The sequence below is a fragment of the Lathyrus oleraceus genome, chromosome 1 (genome assembly GCF_024323335.1).
Source record: "Lathyrus oleraceus cultivar Zhongwan6 chromosome 1, CAAS_Psat_ZW6_1.0, whole genome shotgun sequence".
NCBI classification, from domain to species: Eukaryota; Viridiplantae; Streptophyta; class Magnoliopsida; order Fabales; family Fabaceae; genus Lathyrus; species Lathyrus oleraceus.
In genome coordinates this window covers 383668468-383686658 of record NC_066579.1, presented here as the reverse complement: position 1 = coordinate 383686658, position 18191 = coordinate 383668468, and the positions used below count along the sequence as shown (strand labels likewise).

Sequence of the window (18191 nt, the reverse complement as noted above, 5' to 3'; positions counted from 1 at the left end):
TTAAAAGCCTTATGCATGAAATGAAAATTCAAACACATTCTAAATGCCATTCCTGAGGTGTTGGAAAAAGTCCCATTCAAAAATTCCAATTATTTTGACATTTGGACAATTTTGCCCCTGGTCCAATTCAGCTGTCCAGTTGAAAAGTGACTTTTTGCCTGGGCCATTTTTGGGAAAATCCAATGATGCACCCTCAAAGTACATGTCAAATGGAGTTTGTGCATATAAAGAACTTGCAATTTGGACAAAGTATGTGGTAGTTATGGCCTCCTGATTACGGGTCTTTTCTGAAATTCACTGAGCCATATCTTGCAAACCGTACATTGGATTTTCAAGTTCTTGGACTTTTTGGAAAGGTGAGAACAAGATCTACATCTGTCATGTTGAACAATTTTTCATTTGAAGCTTCCTTGGACTTCTGTTTTTGAGGTCAAAAACTTTCCATTTTTGGAAACTTCAGTTACCAGTCACCTGCTATTTTTGGCAGTTTTTGTCCTGACTTGATTTTCTTCATTTTTAAGCTTTGCAATGTCATTCAACACTTGTTCCAACATGAATGAAGTGTGTCTAACTTGTTTCCACCTCCAAATCCACCAGATCATGTACAGTTGACCACAGTTGACTTTTCATCTGATAGATGAATCTGGCAATCATAGATCAAACTGAGCCCCAATCTTCAACCGAAATGGCTCAAGGGTGATACCCTAGCCTCCATAAGCACCATATAGTCACAAAATGAACCTCATAACCATCAGAAACCTCATCTCCTGATTATGCCCTGATTGGCCCAATGCAACTGATTAGGGTTGACCAGTGGTCAAAACCCTAATCTCAAGGAATCTTCTTCAATCTTCTGATGACATCCAAACATGATGATGATGATGCATCAATTCAATCAACATGGAGACCAATACCCTTGGGAATCACAAAACCCTAATTCACAGTCCAATCCTCAGATGGCCCATGATCAGTCATTAAACCCTAGCTTGCACCTTTGAACTTCCTCATCTCCTGATCAAGACTTGGGAAGATAGCTTGCACTATGTAACCACATGCTATGCAATATGAGATGCCTAATGTCCTAAAATGATATGTAAATATGTTAATGCTAGTCCCAAGAGAGGAGGGCAAATTTTGAGGTGTTACAGCTGCCCCTATTCAATCCACTGTGAACCTGTCGATACGAAATAGCCTCGGCTTTCGGATGATCAGGATGAAGAGTGATTGAATACCAAGAACAGACGAACAATTTGCACTCTGATGGGATAATAATTAACAACGCCTGTCAGCATCGGCGAAGAAACAAACTCTGAACAACGTCGACCTGGATACCAAAATAAATGGTAACGCAGGGATAACCATGGCCTGATCACCACACATCCACTCGGGATTATCATTCTTTTTATGCTTTTCCCTTATTTTCTTGAACCCCGAAAATTTCTTCTTTTTTCTTTTCTTGAACCCCGAAATTTTTCTCTGCGCAAACGATCCTCAGATCTCTGCATTTGAACCCCAGAAAATGCCTCAGCACTCCTTTTTGCCAAACAATGAACCCCAATCTCCAGTTTGAACCCCAGTCGCCTGACGATAACTCGCGATCGCCAATATGAACCCCGTTCTCCAGAAAATGTCGCAACATCTCCTTTTCTCCATTTGAACCCCGTCTCCAGAAAATGTATCCACATTTCCTTTTCTCCATTTGAACCCCAGAAAATGCCTCAGCACCTCCTTTTCTCCAATCTCTCGTGATAATTCCGCTGGCAACGACGGAACTAACACCAAACCACTCTGAGGGCGACATGTCAGAGGGTAACCCTTCACAACGGAAGGTAGCATGTGTATCTCTTCCTCAGAAGACACCTATAACGACCTCCATTGGCCTCAACCAGAGTCTAAGGCGACACATGAACAGAAAGTAATCCTAAGGACCTCATCCCGGATATAATCTTCAACTCCATCTCCATTTGAACCCCAGAAAATGCCGCAACACTTCCTTTTCTCCATTTGAACCCCGAAAATGCCTCAGCATATACTTTTCTCTGATTGAACCCCGAAAATCGCGTTGATCGCGCAACGTCTTCTGATTTTATCTCCATCTCTGTCCGACGGAAACATCTCCTCCAATATCGCACTACTGGGGAACATTGTTGATCTGACGTCGTGATGCTAAACTCCTCAGAGTAACACCTTCACCATCCAGCGAAACCAAAACTCCAAGCGGTAACCACGGCTTGAATTGCGCTGATCGCATAACCTTTCCATCTCTGTTCGACGGAAAACAATTACTCCAGTATCGCACCACTGGGGAAATACCTTTGATTCAATCACGATGCTGAACTCCTCGGAGTAACACCTCTTCACCTTTGGGCAAAACCACCTCTCAAACGGTAACCACGGCTTGAGACTAGCTTATGCTTGCCATGATGAATGATTGATTTTTTCAGCGTAATGCTCCACAATTATGGAAATGCTACGCGATTATTTATTTTTCTATGCAATATGCCATGCTTATTCTACATGATGAATGCATAAAAATATCCCCCTCAAGGGAATTTTCTGGGGAAAACGAGACTCTCTGCTGAGGAACTCGCCGCTGCTCCGATTTCCACCCTGCCGGGGATAGCACTGCTGCTAGGAAATAGACAACCCTTGCTGGGGATACAGATCCTTTGCACCCAACCCTCTCGAGGACATGCTGGGGAATACCTCCTTTGCACCCCACCCTCTCGAGGACATGCTGGGGATACAGATCCTTCACTGCACTCTGTGGGAATACCACAGTCTTTGACTTGCTGGGGATATAGATCCCAACTCTGCTTTGGGAACCCTCACAGATACTCCCGTTGGGGAAAAGAGCAATCTTCAACCTGCTGGGGGAATACCATCCAGACCCTGCTAGGGGAACGACAACTACTCCGCTGGGGAGGACCCAATCAATCCACATGTAGGATACCCTCGGCTGGGGATGCAGATATTCGTCTGCTACGGAAACTCGTTCAATCCACTGGTAGAATGAACACTGTTGGAGAGATATGTCTTTGAAAAAACCCGCTCCACTCGGGGAATAACAACCTTCTGGCCTGGCTGCTGAGGAAACATCGTTTTGAACCCGCCTGGTATAACCATACTGACTCGGCTGGGGAAGTCCACAGACATTGGATCTGCTGGGGAGCCAACCCTCTAACTCTGCTCGGGGACTTAGCTGGAAAATGAGAACAGTTGGTATAGAACACCCGTCGACTCGTCGACCCACAGTATCTACCTTCCAGTCTCGTATCAGCTTTCCACTTTCGAGAGTTCCCAGACTCGTCTGGACCTTTTCTGCTCCATCATCTTGTATTCCCAATCCGCTCCGTGCTCGACGAGAGAGCGTACTCCTGGGATTACACAGAAATCTCAATTTTCCGACCTTGAAGAGTCTTCTTGATTAATTTCAAAGGTCGTCGGACGTCTCTCGTCGTCTCTCCACCGTTCCTCCTTCGTCCCTGATCGAACTCTGCGGGGAATTGCATACTTTCAAGTCTTTCGACTTTGAAGAGTCTTCTTGATTACCATCAAGGACCGTCGTATGCCGCAACGTCACTTCGTCGTTCTTCATACATTCGTTCCTGAGCGAACTCTCTGGGGATTTCTCTTGTCAAAGCTTCCACATCACAACCTGCAAGTGAGTGAAAAGTACCTAACAGTTCCTGCAAAACAGATCGTCAGATAAAACCGTGCCCCAGGCGTGTCAAGATTTCAACACTTGGGTCACCCAACCTTCCAAATAAGATTTCAAGCTTTCAATCTTATAAACATGCATTGGAAGGAAACCTGTATGTTTTAAAATGCAAGATTCTTTATCAAAAATATCCGGATGTTTTTGCAATCAAAGCGGTAATGAAAAACAAAAACAAAATTATTTGACTGAATATGCATTTTATTGATTTGAAAAAGTGTGGCTCAAAAGAGCAATACAAAAGGAAGCAATCCCTGAAAAGAGGTAATTGCGCTCAAAAGGAAAAATCTATCCTAATGGCAATGTGAAACCCGCAATCTCATCGAGTTCCAACTTGGTTACACCCCATATGTCCTCAGACTCTCCTTGCTTTCTGCCTTCTGAACAAGACGATTCCAACTGATCCCTACCGGGTATTATCCACGATGCCTTAACCAAAGCGCAAACGATCATGCTAGACGCAGTTGTTCGTTTCAATCCCTCTTTTGCCTGGACCGCCCTTTCGGGTTTTCAGTCCACCGGGATACCCTTTTTTGCCCAAGTCGCCTTTCCAGGTTTTCGACTTGCCGGGTGTACATTTTTCTTCTATATCCCTAATTTTTGCCCGAACCTTTTTCTGTTTTTGGTTCGCCGGGATGCCCATTTTTGCCTGGACTATTTTATTCTTTTCGTCCAGCGGGTCTCTTCATACGAAGTATTTTTTAACTGCGTCCGCATTCACAGGGGATGGAAAATCCTCGCCATCCATGGCCGTTAACAACAAGGCTCCACCAGAGAAAACCTTCTTGACCATGCTGGGGATTCATGACTGAGTGTCCGTTTGCCCCTTCGATCGTCTTGAGGAGGAAGGATCCTTTTCAACACCATATCACCTACATGATATACCCGAGGTCGTACCTTTCTGTCAAAAGCACGCTTCCTCCTTTGCTGGTATAACTACCCATGACAGATGGCTGCTAGCCTCTTTTCCTCTATCAGGCTCAACTCTTCGTACCGGGTCCTTACCCATTCAGCCTCTTGCAATTTCACGTCCATCAGGACTCTCAAAGAGGGAATCTGAACTTCAACAGGTAACACAGCCTCCATCCCATATACCAATGAGAAAGGAGTTGCCCCAGTAGGTGTGCGCATCAGAGTTCAATACCCAGGATACAAGCTTCATATTCAGCTACGTTGTTGGTGCACTCGAATGTTATCCTGGCAGCAAAAGCTTATTCACCTTAACCTCCCCATCAGACATCAGAATCCGTTCGGATTCAGGGTCAGGCCCCTCCTCCGGGATCGGTTACTCTCAATCTTTCGATTAGAGCACCTCGAGATGTCCTCATCAGGGAACTCAAACTTCATCGGTTGATAATCCTCAATGGGTTGCAGAGCGATGTAATCAGGCACTACACCCCTTGATTGCTTTTCTGAGCGGTGTACTGATCAGTCAATACTCTTTTGCTCTTTCACAACCCGTCCGGTCAATGCTGGATTCTCAAACCCATACTTAATCGGATCCATCTTGGAAATCCACAAAGTGGTATGATCCAGCATACACTGTCTCAGTCGGCGAGCAGCCTATGCCAAAGTACAGCAAGTTTTCTCGAACGGTGAATGTACTGCTTCACAGTCGATAAACTTTTTGCTAAGGTAAATTGCATGCTCTTTTCGACAAGACTTGTCATGCTGACCCAATACACCTCGTAGACCCCTTGAAGGCCGTCGAGTACAGATTTGACAATTGCTCCTTCCACAGAAGGTATCAGAATCAAAGGTCCCTGCAACTTAATCTTTCATTTTTTCAATGCCCCTTGGCAATCATTATTTCACCTGACCGTTTGATTTTTTTCTCAACATCTTGAATAAAGGTTCACACGTGCTGTCAGATGAGATGTGAACCATGATAGATAGTTCAATCTTTCCAAGAAACCACGAACCTACTCTTTTCTTTTTCTCGGTCCAGGCGTTTTTTTTTTATTTATTATTTCTTTTTTAGCAGGATCAACCTCGATTCCCTTCTTACAATAAACCCCAACGATTTACCGGATCGCACTCCGATAGTGCACTGATTCGAATTCAACCTCAGCTTGAATTACCTCAACCATCCAACCGACTTGCCCCGGTCCGCCAAATGCCCCACTTCCGATTGGGACTTTGCTATCATGTCATAGCATTCGATTCCATGATGAATCATATCATGAAACAAAGTCACCATAGTTCTCTGATAAGTGGCATCGGCGTCCTGCTTCTCTAGAGGACAGTCTTCTCTCCGTGGTAGCTTGTGAGCAACGATATCGGTGTTCGACCCTGGCGTATCCTGACACGACCAAGCGAAAATATCCACATGCTCTTTTAACAGGGCTACCATTCTGCTCTTGACTTGCCTCTGAAACGGCCCCAATTTTTCCTTCCCGACCTCGACGGTACCTGGAATAACAATCTCAACTCGCCCTCGAGCGGCTGAATCACCTTCTCCTCTTGTTTCAGCAATCTGGCTAATTCCAGCAGATCACAATCTTCTTCGCTTTCTTCTTCAGCCTGATCGCTCGGATTGTCGAAGTCATATGAGGGCGTAACCAAATTGTTATCAACGAGATCCGGAGAATTATTTTTGAAGTTGGGACGAGACAAATCAAAAAAAAGATGAAAAATGAAAATAAACATTGCCATTTTTATTTGTTTTTAAACTGCAAAAATAATTGAAAAACAGGGAACACCGTTTTTTGACTGAAAAACATCCATTTATTAATGATGCAGAAATGCAAATTTAAACATGAGGTGGCCCTTACAATGAACCATTACGTGTCGGGTAACACGTATGGCTTTCATGCAAATAAACTGAAAACAAGAAATAATACTCTTCCAGATGAGTAACAGTGCTGATTCTTTCTAGGCCTTCCAGCTCCCTGGCACGCACGATTTTATCCATTGATCAATTCCCCAGTCACTGTTAGCTTCTTTACCCACTGCCCGGGTGTGATCTGAATCTTCAGCAACTGCCTTCCCCATCACCTGACCATGCGTCGGCATGGGATTAGCATTAACATCTGTCAACATTGAAAAATGGAGGGCCTTGGACTCCAGTAGGTCTTGAACAGTATGCTTAAAGGCTCTGCAACCCTCAATGTCATGCCCCTGCGTACCAGAATGAAATTCACATTTGGCGTTCTCATTATAGTTAGGTGGCCACTGGTCCGATCTCAATGGAGCTAACATTCTTGGCTGAACCATCCCCATAGCCATCAACCTTTTAAACAGAGCAGCGTAGGGCATGGGTGGCTTGTCAAAATGACGATCAACCCCCTTTCCTTTCCCTTGACTCCCAGCTCCCTGTATCTTCTGTGGAGTAGTCTGAGGTTGCTGTCGGACCGACTGCTTACCAGCAGGGATGGTCACCGCAGCAGTGTGCTGGTAGTAACGACCCCTACCGTGCCCCCTCTGGGCGTGCACAGCACTCGATTCACCCTCATCCTTGTGCTGGTCATTACCAAAAGATTTCTTCGGTCCAGACGACGAAGCGTTTCCTTGCATGTTCCCCATCTTCAGCCAGTCTTCAATTCTCCCCACCTTTTCGGCAATTACTTTCTGCCCCAAGGCGAACTCTTGCATGACATTGATCAGCTCTCCCATCTTCTCTTTCAGTTCGAGGATGTCAGCGTTGGGAGGATCCATCAGTCTGGGAGTATTGCGTCTGGTGAAGTATCTGTGAGGACGAGTTGAGTGCAAAAGTACAGTTCTGCGAGCACGAGCAATGATTCCTGCAAAACAGCAAACAGGTTAATATGCATGAATGCAACGTCTATCCATATGAGGAAGCTTCTGTCCTTTGATTCTGATTTCATCGAGACAGACAACATTTTGACATCCATATTCTGAAATTCAAAATGTCTCTCAACCAGATTCTCAATCAATAATACTCCCCATATGGCTAGACGTGAGTTTGAGTGCAGATGAATGCAAAATGAGAATGATGCAGATGTATGCAATGCACTGGGCCATCCTCCAAGTCATCTGATCATTTGTTGCTCTGAGTCACAGCCTTGATTTCTGAACTGATCATAACCATCTGAGGGAATATGTAACCACCAATCTGACCCACGGGTTCCGAAATAAACGGAAGAAAGATACATCATCATCATCACTCTCTGAGCAGACACTCACAACCATCTGAATCGGCCCGGGGAATCCTGAAATAAACGGATCCCCACTGATAAATATCTCGGCCCGGGGAATCCTGAAATAAACGGATCCCCACTGATAAATCACGGACAGCACTCCGGCGTCTCGGCAATAAATGACCATAAATCCGACTCATAAATATGTCTCTGAATAAAATCACCATTTGATCACCATCTATCACCAACAGTCACCATCTGTACCTGTTAAAATGATCATTCCCTCCCCACTCACGGGTATCATCTAGGCCAGGGTAAGGTCAAGAGAAACGCAGCATAAATAACCTTTCGCAGAATATCATCCTGTGCACACCCGATGTATGCACCGATAATATCCCACCAGGGTCTGAACTGCTCGTGATATCAATGTTCCGCTAAGTGGCGCCATACCACCCGCTTCCCATGCATCACTCTATTCCTAGGTTTCCTAGATTTCACTCATAGCCTGGGTATTGGGCCTTTTACCTCGAGTAACTCCCACCCCAAAACAGAGGAACCACCTGTACAGAGGACGACAACAATATGATGGTATGATGCATGCAGACATTAATGCAAATATATACACACTGGTTAGAATAATAAATGCAATAAATAACACACAATAAGCAACCCAAACCAATCCTAAAACGCTAGGAAGGACTCGCTTAGGGACGATGGACCAGCATAGGTCTACATCGAGAATCCCCAGCAGAGTCGCCAGCTGTCGCATCCTGCGAAAAAACAACCGGCGAAGCTCAGAATAAAACAAAACAGAGCCGCCACTGCGCGTTATTTATCCCAAGATAGGGAAAGGAAACGCTCAGAGAAACCTGGAAAGACATGGTCTCGCGACCAGAGAGAAAAGGTTCGGGAGTCGGTTACGCGAGGGGAAGGTATTAGCACCCCTCACGTCCGTCGTACTCGACGGGATCCACGTTCTAAGAAAAGAAAAGGTTGCTAAACATCACACACACACACAAGGGAACGCAGGTGGGGTTAGGAGAAACGGGCTCGATAAGGTATCGCACCTTATGCCTACATATCTTGTCTGGAACAAGAATCAGAGCCACTGTAGTTCGGCTTACGCACGCCAAACAACACAAAACATACAAACAAGCAAGGGTGGCAAACATGGAGCCCGACAACCACTGGATGGAGTTACGTCGGCATCCGAACCAAAACACGCACAAAACGGCAAACGTGGAGCCCGACAGCCAATTATTGGACTTACGTCGGCATCCGAGCCAAAACACACAGTCATATAACAATAAATACAAACAAACACACGCAAAAAAGAAAAAGGCGCCCGGAGTGGTCTCGTACGACCACCTGCCTACATACCTTGTCTGGAACAAGGATCAGGGCGATGTAGTTCCCCTAAACAGGGGAGAAACTCTCTCCTAACCAGAAACAGAGGGAAAGACACGACACTAGGGAGCTGAGACTCGAGCCTAATGTTGTCATGCAAAGTCGCCCTAAGTTCAGGTTTCTAACCTACTTGCATAAGCAAACTATTCCTAACCAGGAAAGAAGCTAACACACAAGCATACAAGCATACCAATCAACATACATCAAATGAGAACAGGCATCTCACACAATCATGTCAATCAGATATCCACATAACACGCACTATAGCCAAACAAGGGGCTCAATCAATCAGGTTTGACTGCCTAAGCAATCGTCTGTACAGGCTGGGTTTGCTCTTAACCTTGCCATTACGAGGCTAAGGTGAAGCAGATGAAAGGATGAAGTGAGGATGAGACCTCACAGCTCTTATCCCTAACCAGGGAGAGCTGACAAATGAGCATGGGTCCAGAATAGGGGAACCCTTCTATACTCGATGACTCCGACACAACAGATCTTGGGCTTTTGATCTCAATGCTACAACCATGTAATGGGAGCAAGGAGAAGACTCACTGAATAGTGGGGGACAGGTTGCTTGTCCCTACCTTCCACCAATTGCCTTACTTGAAGGACTTTACCTGCTTGGGCTTAAAAATAAACATACACAAGCATTGCCTCTTAAGGAGGACTTCAGACAATTTGCCCGGCCCGGTAACAGCCGGGTCTCCAGACTACATGAAGTAAGAAGGTTATACCTCAAATGCAAGTTGCTTAAGCAAAGCAAAGCAATAGTTCACAAGGAACTGAGCGACTAAAGTACCTGGAAACAATCAAACTCAGTCAATAATCAATCAGACAAACTGTACAACAAGAAGCAGTTTAAACAATACAACACAAAGCAAGCTCAAGGCTTAAGCCCAAGCTCCAACACCTACAAAACAATGTTATGTTAGTGTACAAACATCCACAACATCAATTAAAACCAACTTGTATCATTTTCCACGTACATTGCTTACTTGATCCTGAAAAATCAAGCAAACATTAGTAACTAGACCACTAGGCCAAGCCTAGGGTCCAAAAGCAAGAAAAAAGTTAAAACAGCAAGGTATCCACCATCCAACATCAAATTAACATCAAACAAGATCAAACATCATTGGTCTCATGTTTATATCATCCATCATGTTCAATTCATGCACAAAACAATCCATATGAGGTCAAATGAACCACCAAACATACAAACAGAAGTATTGCATTCAAAGCCATGCCAAAACACATCAAAAAAAATCTCAAATTAAATACACCTAAACAGGGGTCAATCAAGGTCTACCATGTCAAATTTGAGCTCAATTGGGAAAATGGAACCATGTCAATGAAAATCAACAAAAACAGACACAATCTCATGCTTCAATTCATACCATCAATGCATACATCCAATTCAAAAATTCATATCTCATTGGAAACTAAAAAGAAATGGATGAGACCAAAACAGGGAGGTCACACAATGTGTCTAGTTCATGCATATCAAATTTCATGGCCATACAATACAATATGAGGATTTCCCAATCAATCTACCAACATGTATCACATGAGCTTGCAATTTCAACAACCAGAAATGAAAAATCATGATCAAATTGAAAATACAGTGAAAAATTCTACAAAAATTCATACAACATCCTAACATATCAACAATTCACCATGCCAAATTTCATTCAATTCCAACATGCATAGGTTATCCAATTAAATTCAACAAGTTGACATCAAGAGGTGTGACACAAATTGTCACACCTAAGTTCCAGAATTTGCTGCTCTCTAACCAGGTATCAAAAATTCATGAAATTTACATATAAATAATCCTCAATGAGTCAAGAACCACCACAAAAATTTTCAAGAATTTATTTTACATCATGTGCATTTCCCAATTAAAATGGTGCAAGGTGTCAAAACATCATACATGTGAAACAAGCCTAAGCCAAATAATATTATTACCAAGCACAACTTTGACCAATAGGTCAAAAAAATTCTACACTCATCAACAAAGTCATAGAAAAAATTTCCATATTTTTCTGAATTTTTATGAATTTTTTTTATGAATTATTTCATGTGTTATGATTTTCTAATGACTTTTATGAATTAATTATAATTTTTTTGAATATATTAATTAATTAATTTGGACTTGAATAACAGTAGTGCATAATTGGGAATTTCGCTCCCACAGTTCAAACGCACAGCAGCACACTTAATGTGCTGTCAATGTGTGATACGCTTAGCTCGGCGGGAAACACTATTCGAAACTCTCTCTGCCACTTGATGGATCAAAACCGGACAAATTCCAGAAGCAGCTTCTTCTTCGCACAGCTTACGCTCATGTTCATCATCAACACACAATTTCGACTTTGCTCATTTCATCACCAAATTTAACAAATTAATAACCATTGGAAAGGTCTCGACGCATAGATCATGAATATATAACCTAATCAACCTAAATCGAACTGTATGAACCGGATCGATCGTTTAAAGTTTCGCATTCATACTTTCAAATCAAGATTGCGCAGCCTACGGTTCATCATTCTCAAAACTAAACACATCACTGAATTCTACATGAAACGCACTACACAAAGCACCTATCAATCGAACAAAACAGGAGATTCGAATTTTCGACATACCGGCAATGGCAGTGCATGCAATCGGTGTTCTTCACGCGTTTAAGTCCAAAACAGATGTGAAACAAGCTTCAATGAGTTGAATTCCAGGTTCAGGTTCAATTGATTCCACTTCTAGCATGCGAATTCCCGATTTTCCATTGGAGATGCTTGCTTGGACAGTGGTGATTCGAGGCTTAATTGGTGAAGAAACCTAGAAACAGATGGAGTGTAGGCTATTACAAGATCAATGCAACAATAATTTTGCAATTTGATCAAAGATTGGTGAAGATTTGTGGATTTTGGTTTTGGAGAGTTCTTGAGGGTTTTAGAGAATTGGAATGGTTCTTGATCTGGTTTTGGTGAAAATGATTTCTGTTATGATTAGGAAGGGATTATGAATATATATGAATGCTTAATTATCCCTTAATCCACTTAATTAGCCAAATGCATAGTTAGTGTAAATGGTTATTTTCAAAGTGGGGGCAAAATTGTAATTTCACCATGACAGCTAGTGCCACCTGTTTTGACAGCACCTACACCTTCTAAATATCATATGTGAACTGTAGAAACTTGTTTCATTCCAATTGGTGGAGTATTTCTCAAAATCACCATGTGTGTGGTAATTGATCCATTTTTGTCATTTCCATTTTTCAAGACAAAATCCAAATTAAAAGCCTTATGCATGAAATGAAAATTCAAACACATTCTAAATGCCATTCCTGAGGTGTTGGAAAAAGTCCCATTCAAAAATTCCAATTATTTTGACATTTGGACAATTTTGCCCCTGGTCCAATTCAGCTGTCCAGTTGAAAAGTGACTTTTTGCCTGGGCCATTTTTGGGAAAATCCAATGATGCACCCTCAAAGTACATGTCAAATGGAGTTTGTGCATATAAAGAACTTGCAATTTGGACAAAGTATGTGGTAGTTATGGCCTCCTGATTACGGGTCTTTTCTGAAATTCACTGAGCCATATCTTGCAAACCGTACATTGGATTTTCAAGTTCTTGGACTTTTTGGAAAGGTGAGAACAAGATCTACATCTGTCATGTTGAACAATTTTTCATTTGAAGCTTCCTTGGACTTCTGTTTTTGAGGTCAAAAACTTTCCATTTTTGGAAACTTCAGTTACCAGTCACCTGCTATTTTTGGCAGTTTTTGTCCTGACTTGATTTTCTTCATTTTTAAGCTTTGCAATGTCATTCAACACTTGTTCCAACATGAATGAAGTGTGTCTAACTTGTTTCCACCTCCAAATCCACCAGATCATGTACAGTTGACCACAGTTGACTTTTCATCTGATAGATGAATCTGGCAATCATAGATCAAACTGAGCCCCAATCTTCAACCGAAATGGCTCAAGGGTGATACCCTAGCCTCCATAAGCACCATATAGTCACAAAATGAACCTCATAACCATCAGAAACCTCATCTCCTGATTATGCCCTGATTGGCCCAATGCAACTGATTAGGGTTGACCAGTGGTCAAAACCCTAATCTCAAGGAATCTTCTTCAATCTTCTGATGACATCCAAACATGATGATGATGATGCATCAATTCAATCAACATGGAGACCAATACCCTTGGGAATCACAAAACCCTAATTCACAGTCCAATCCTCAGATGGCCCATGATCAGTCATTAAACCCTAGCTTGCACCTTTGAACTTCCTCATCTCCTGATCAAGACTTGGGAAGATAGCTTGCACTATGTAACCACATGCTATGCAATATGAGATGCCTAATGTCCTAAAATGATATGTAAATATGTTAATGCTAGTCCCAAGAGAGGAGGGCAAATTTTGAGGTGTTACACCATACACTCCAAAAAACATCAAAATTCAAATATAATGAATAAATCACAGTAATAATTAAATAAAATACTCTATTTAAAAGTTGGAGTGTTATAATGTGCATGGGGGTGGTGAGGTGCATGATGATATTATTTCTAATGACACTGAGGATGATAGCTTCAATTATGACAATGCCTTAGAGATGGCTTTTGATGATGAATTTGATGAGTATGATGATTTTGAGGAAGATGAAGTTGATAATCTAATTGACTACGAACATGAAGATTGTCAAGAGGGAAAAAAGCAAAAAAGGGAAAGAAAAGTGGGAAGAAGACAAGGAAGAATTTAAAGGGAGTGATAATGAGATTGAAGAGTTAGAAAGTGGATGTGAAAGTGATGATAGTTGTGGAGTTAGAAAAAAGAATTACCCCATGCTCAAGTTGCAAAAAGACATGTTCAATTACAAATGGGAGATAGGAATGTATTTTAGTACCAATTGTGATTTTAAGGAAGCATAACCTCATATGCAGTCCAATATGGTAGAAACTTGAAGTTCACTGAAAATGACAAAGTAATGGTAAGGGTTAGATGTAAAAAGGATGTGGGTGGCAAACATATTGTGCTAAGTTGCCAAATGAGGATTCTTAGTAACTAAGGAAGGTATTTGACATTCATAGTTGTAGTAGAGAGTATAATACATAAATTATTAGTAATAAATAGTTAAGCAAAAGGATTCAAAATTCCTTGAGAAAAAAACATAGGATGAGGATTAAGGATATAAAAGAAAATGCATAAAAGAAGTGGAATGTATGGTTCAACAAAACTAAGGTCATAAGAGCTAGATTTGTAGTTAGAGACATGGTTGATGGTTCTTTCTTATGGGATTATACTAGAATTTATGACTATTGTCATGAGATATTAAGAACAAACTCGGGGTCAACAGTAAAACTAAATGTTCAAGTTGTTCAAGATGGTATTGATGATCAAAGACCCCATTTCATAAGGTTATACATATGTTATGCAACATGTAAGAAGAGCTTCACATTATGTAGACACTTCATAGGCCTTAATGGTTGCTTTTTAAAAGGTCATCCATAGGTAGAGATCCCAACGATCAAATGCTACAAATAGCTTTTGCAGTAGTGTGGGGTGAAAAAAAGGATACATAGACATGTTTTTTGGAGTCTCTTACTAATGACCTTGGAGGTAGAAACGAGTGTCTCTCATACACATTCATTTCAGATCAATAAAAGGTATATTTTTGCTTGTGTTGTTATGTTTTTGTTATGATATTTTTGTGTTATCTTTTCTGATTGATGTTATATTTCTGTTTGTGTTGTTATCATTTCTGATTACAAGGTCTTTTACCTACAATGGATGAGCTTCTCCCTAGTTTTGAATAATGATTTTGTGTCATACACATGTATAACAACTTTAGGAAGAAGTGTCATAGAAAATGTTGAAGGAATTCATATGGAAAGTTGTAAAATCAACCTATTCACAAGCATGGGAAAGAGAAATGAAAGGAATGAGATATGTCAATGAAAATGCCTTCAAACACATGTTGAAAACTCCATCAAGGTTCTAGAGTAAATCATACTTTAAGACACCTAACAAGTGTGATTATGTTCTCAATAATATGTCTGAATATTTTAATAGTGTCATTCTTGAGTCAATGGCCAAGCTACTAGTTACTATGTTGGAAGAAACCAGGACCTACATGATGGAAATATGGGCATCCAATAGGATGAAATTTCAAAGATTTGCAGATGGTGACGTGTTACCCAATATTAGAAGGTAAATTGAGAAAACTAGCACAAACACAAATTTATGGCTTGTTAGGTAAGTATACATGTTGTGTCTGTCATACAAGTTTTCTGTTAGTATCATGTGTTGACGTAAAGTTTTTTGTTGTAGGATGTCAGTTGAACACATCTTTTAAGTGAGGCACCTTAAAAATGCAGAAGATAAAATTGCAGTTAATTTGAATGAACATGTATGCTCCTGCAGAAGATGGGAACTCACATGTCTTCCCTGTGTTGGTTCAAACTGATACTAAATTGGTTCAAACTGATAACATTCAACTGGATTTGTAAACCATTCAAACTGATATAAACCGAATTGATAGTGTCAACTAAATTTGTAAACCATTCAAATTGATACTAACTGATATAAACCATTCAATTTGTAAAAATTAATTGGCACACGTATGTCATTAAAACTGATAACCATTTATACAAAAATTAAATGGTCCAAATGTTATAAGTTGATACAAACAAATGCAACCTAACACAAACTAATTAACTGGTACAATTACACGGTCTTAGAACATCATAAATACGAACACAGACAAAATAACACAAATATAATCTTCCAATTTTTTTCCAGTTCACCATCTTCTTCATTTAAATTTGAAGTTCCCTTAACTCTTGCTTTTGTTCCTCATTTGTAATCATAAGATTTTCAACCTCCATTTTTGATGCATCAATTTATTTTGCTAACTTCTCCAACCTACATTTTTGCTTTATAAAAAATTGGTCCTTCTCATCTACCACATCCTCATAGGATCAGACAAAAAATCCACACCCAGCTTGCGTAGAACCCTGTGTAAATTAAGCAAATGGTTTATATCAATTGACATTGCGAAGAACATAAATTTCAAAAGCTTTCTTACCTTAAAATGTAGACAACCCCAAAATTGTTTTTCAAATTCATAATGGTCGATACCATGCGAAGAACAACCATGTCTCCATAATGACAAATGGGTTTCCATCACAGATTTAAGCTTGTGTATCCATTGGAATCAATACTTCTAAAGCTCTTCTATTTCGATAGGTTTGGACAACGTCCAAAATTCATGGTTGATGAAACCTTTGATTTCAATGAGCAATTTCATATGAGAATCAACCAATTCATAATTCCTAATTCGATTTGAGGTGAAAACAAACATGAAGGATACAAAGCTGAAGGTAGAAACAAAGAAGATGAGTCTTAATTGCCAACTCAGCTGACAAATGTACATAAATAAATGTCACTTGATAAAAATAGACAGAAAAGACTTATGTGGCGTTGTTTGAAGAATTAAAGGATCAAATTGATCTCTTTAAAAATTAAAGGACTAAAATTGATCCAGAGATAAAGTTAATTGATGAAAAATTATATTTTTTTTCTGGTCATGCTAACTAGTGTCTCATGGGCACTCGTTAATAATTATAAATAAACAAAATATTATATGTTCAGTGCATTGAATACACCTAATATTCTTAAAAAAAGTTAACTATTTCTATTTTTAATGCATTTAATACACATAATTTTTTCAAAAGACTTATCTTTTTAATTTCTTAAAGAATAATCAACTTATATTTTTAATCTTTTAAAGAGTGCATTTGAGGAATTTTTTACAAAAATAACTCACTTTTTCAAGGAAATTCCCAAAATACCCCTGGTTTCAAAAAAATTCTCAAACTACCCCACTTTTAGGAGGAGTCGTCAATTGAATTGGAGACTCCTCTTAAAAATTGAATGGAGGCGCCAATTGGATTAGCTAGGGCACCTGCCCTAGCCAATTGGATTGGCGCCCCTGTGTAGGACTTAAGAGGAGACGCCAATTCAATTGGAGCCTCAGTGTAAAATGCTATTTTTTGGTAAATGGTATACGTGATAAATAAATTTGATATAGGACCAATTGATACTAATAAAATTTGTCGTTTACACAAAGAAACCTAATGGTGATGACCGTAATCACCTAACCGACCTCCGGTCCCACATCCTCTAGCTACCCTAACCCGTGGCCCTAACCCACGTTGATGATTCGGTACCGGTGTTTGAGCATCTGAGGGGCCAGGAGCGTCACTACCAACTACAGGAGAAGGTCTATTGAGGTAGTCAGACAAGTCGTCATAGTCTTCAATATGCATTGATGGTGTACCGACATAGCTGAGCTCATGACCCATGTTAGAGAAGTTGGGATGTGCTTGACTCATTGATGGGCGACCGAGACGGTTGAAGGGAGACATGGGTGTGAACGATGCATAGAGGAAAGTTTGGAAAGGTTGTTGGGGGTGTTTGGTAGAGATAAGGTTGTTGGATGTTTTGGTTTTGTGAGGTTTGGGCTTCTTGGCTACGGTAGGAGGAGGGGCGGTTGGTGTTGAATGATCGTTGGGTGTTTTGGCTTAGGCGACTTTGGTAGGGTGATGGGATGGGTGCGAAGCGATGTTGAGTCTCAGGTTGATGGTCAATTTGTTGGTGGTGGTATAGGGTATGCTCTTAGTATTGGGGTTGGGTGTATGGAATGTTTTGGTTGTATGTTGGTTGAACGGAACGTTTGACGGACAGGGGGTTGTATGTATCCGGTCTGACACTATTATTGGGGGTTTGATGTTGAGGTGTCATGTGTGTAAGTCATCTTGCGTGGGTCGTACAAGTACATATCCTCGACGATAAACTAAAAACCAACCGATCTGTACCAAGCCATATAAGTACGACTTGGTTTTTCTTCAGTTGGCATGACTGCGTAAGTTAACACATGGTCATGACGGTGCTTCCATTTGCGACAC

General features: G+C 40.9%; 1 protein-coding gene across 1 annotated transcript; it reads right to left on the bottom strand.

Moving 5' to 3' along the window:
• Positions 1-6490: 6490 nt before the first annotated feature.
• On the bottom strand, positions 6491-12202 carry LOC127115789 (uncharacterized). Its single transcript, XM_051047243.1, has 3 exons — positions 11865-12202; positions 9957-10021; positions 6491-7461 (listed from the first exon to the last, which is right to left on the bottom strand). Exon 3 carries the CDS (start codon positions 7373-7375, stop codon positions 6593-6595), a length of 783 nt encoding a protein of 260 aa, XP_050903200.1. The 5' UTR covers positions 7376-7461; positions 9957-10021; positions 11865-12202; the 3' UTR covers positions 6491-6592.
• Between the last annotated feature and the right edge of the window lie 5989 nt (positions 12203-18191).

Bases quoted from the DNA above. Each gene is read 5' to 3' on its own strand.
- LOC127115789 (XM_051047243.1), bottom strand. From the start codon at position 7,375: ATGGATCCTCCCAACGCTGACATCCTCGAACTGAAAGAGAAGATGGGA.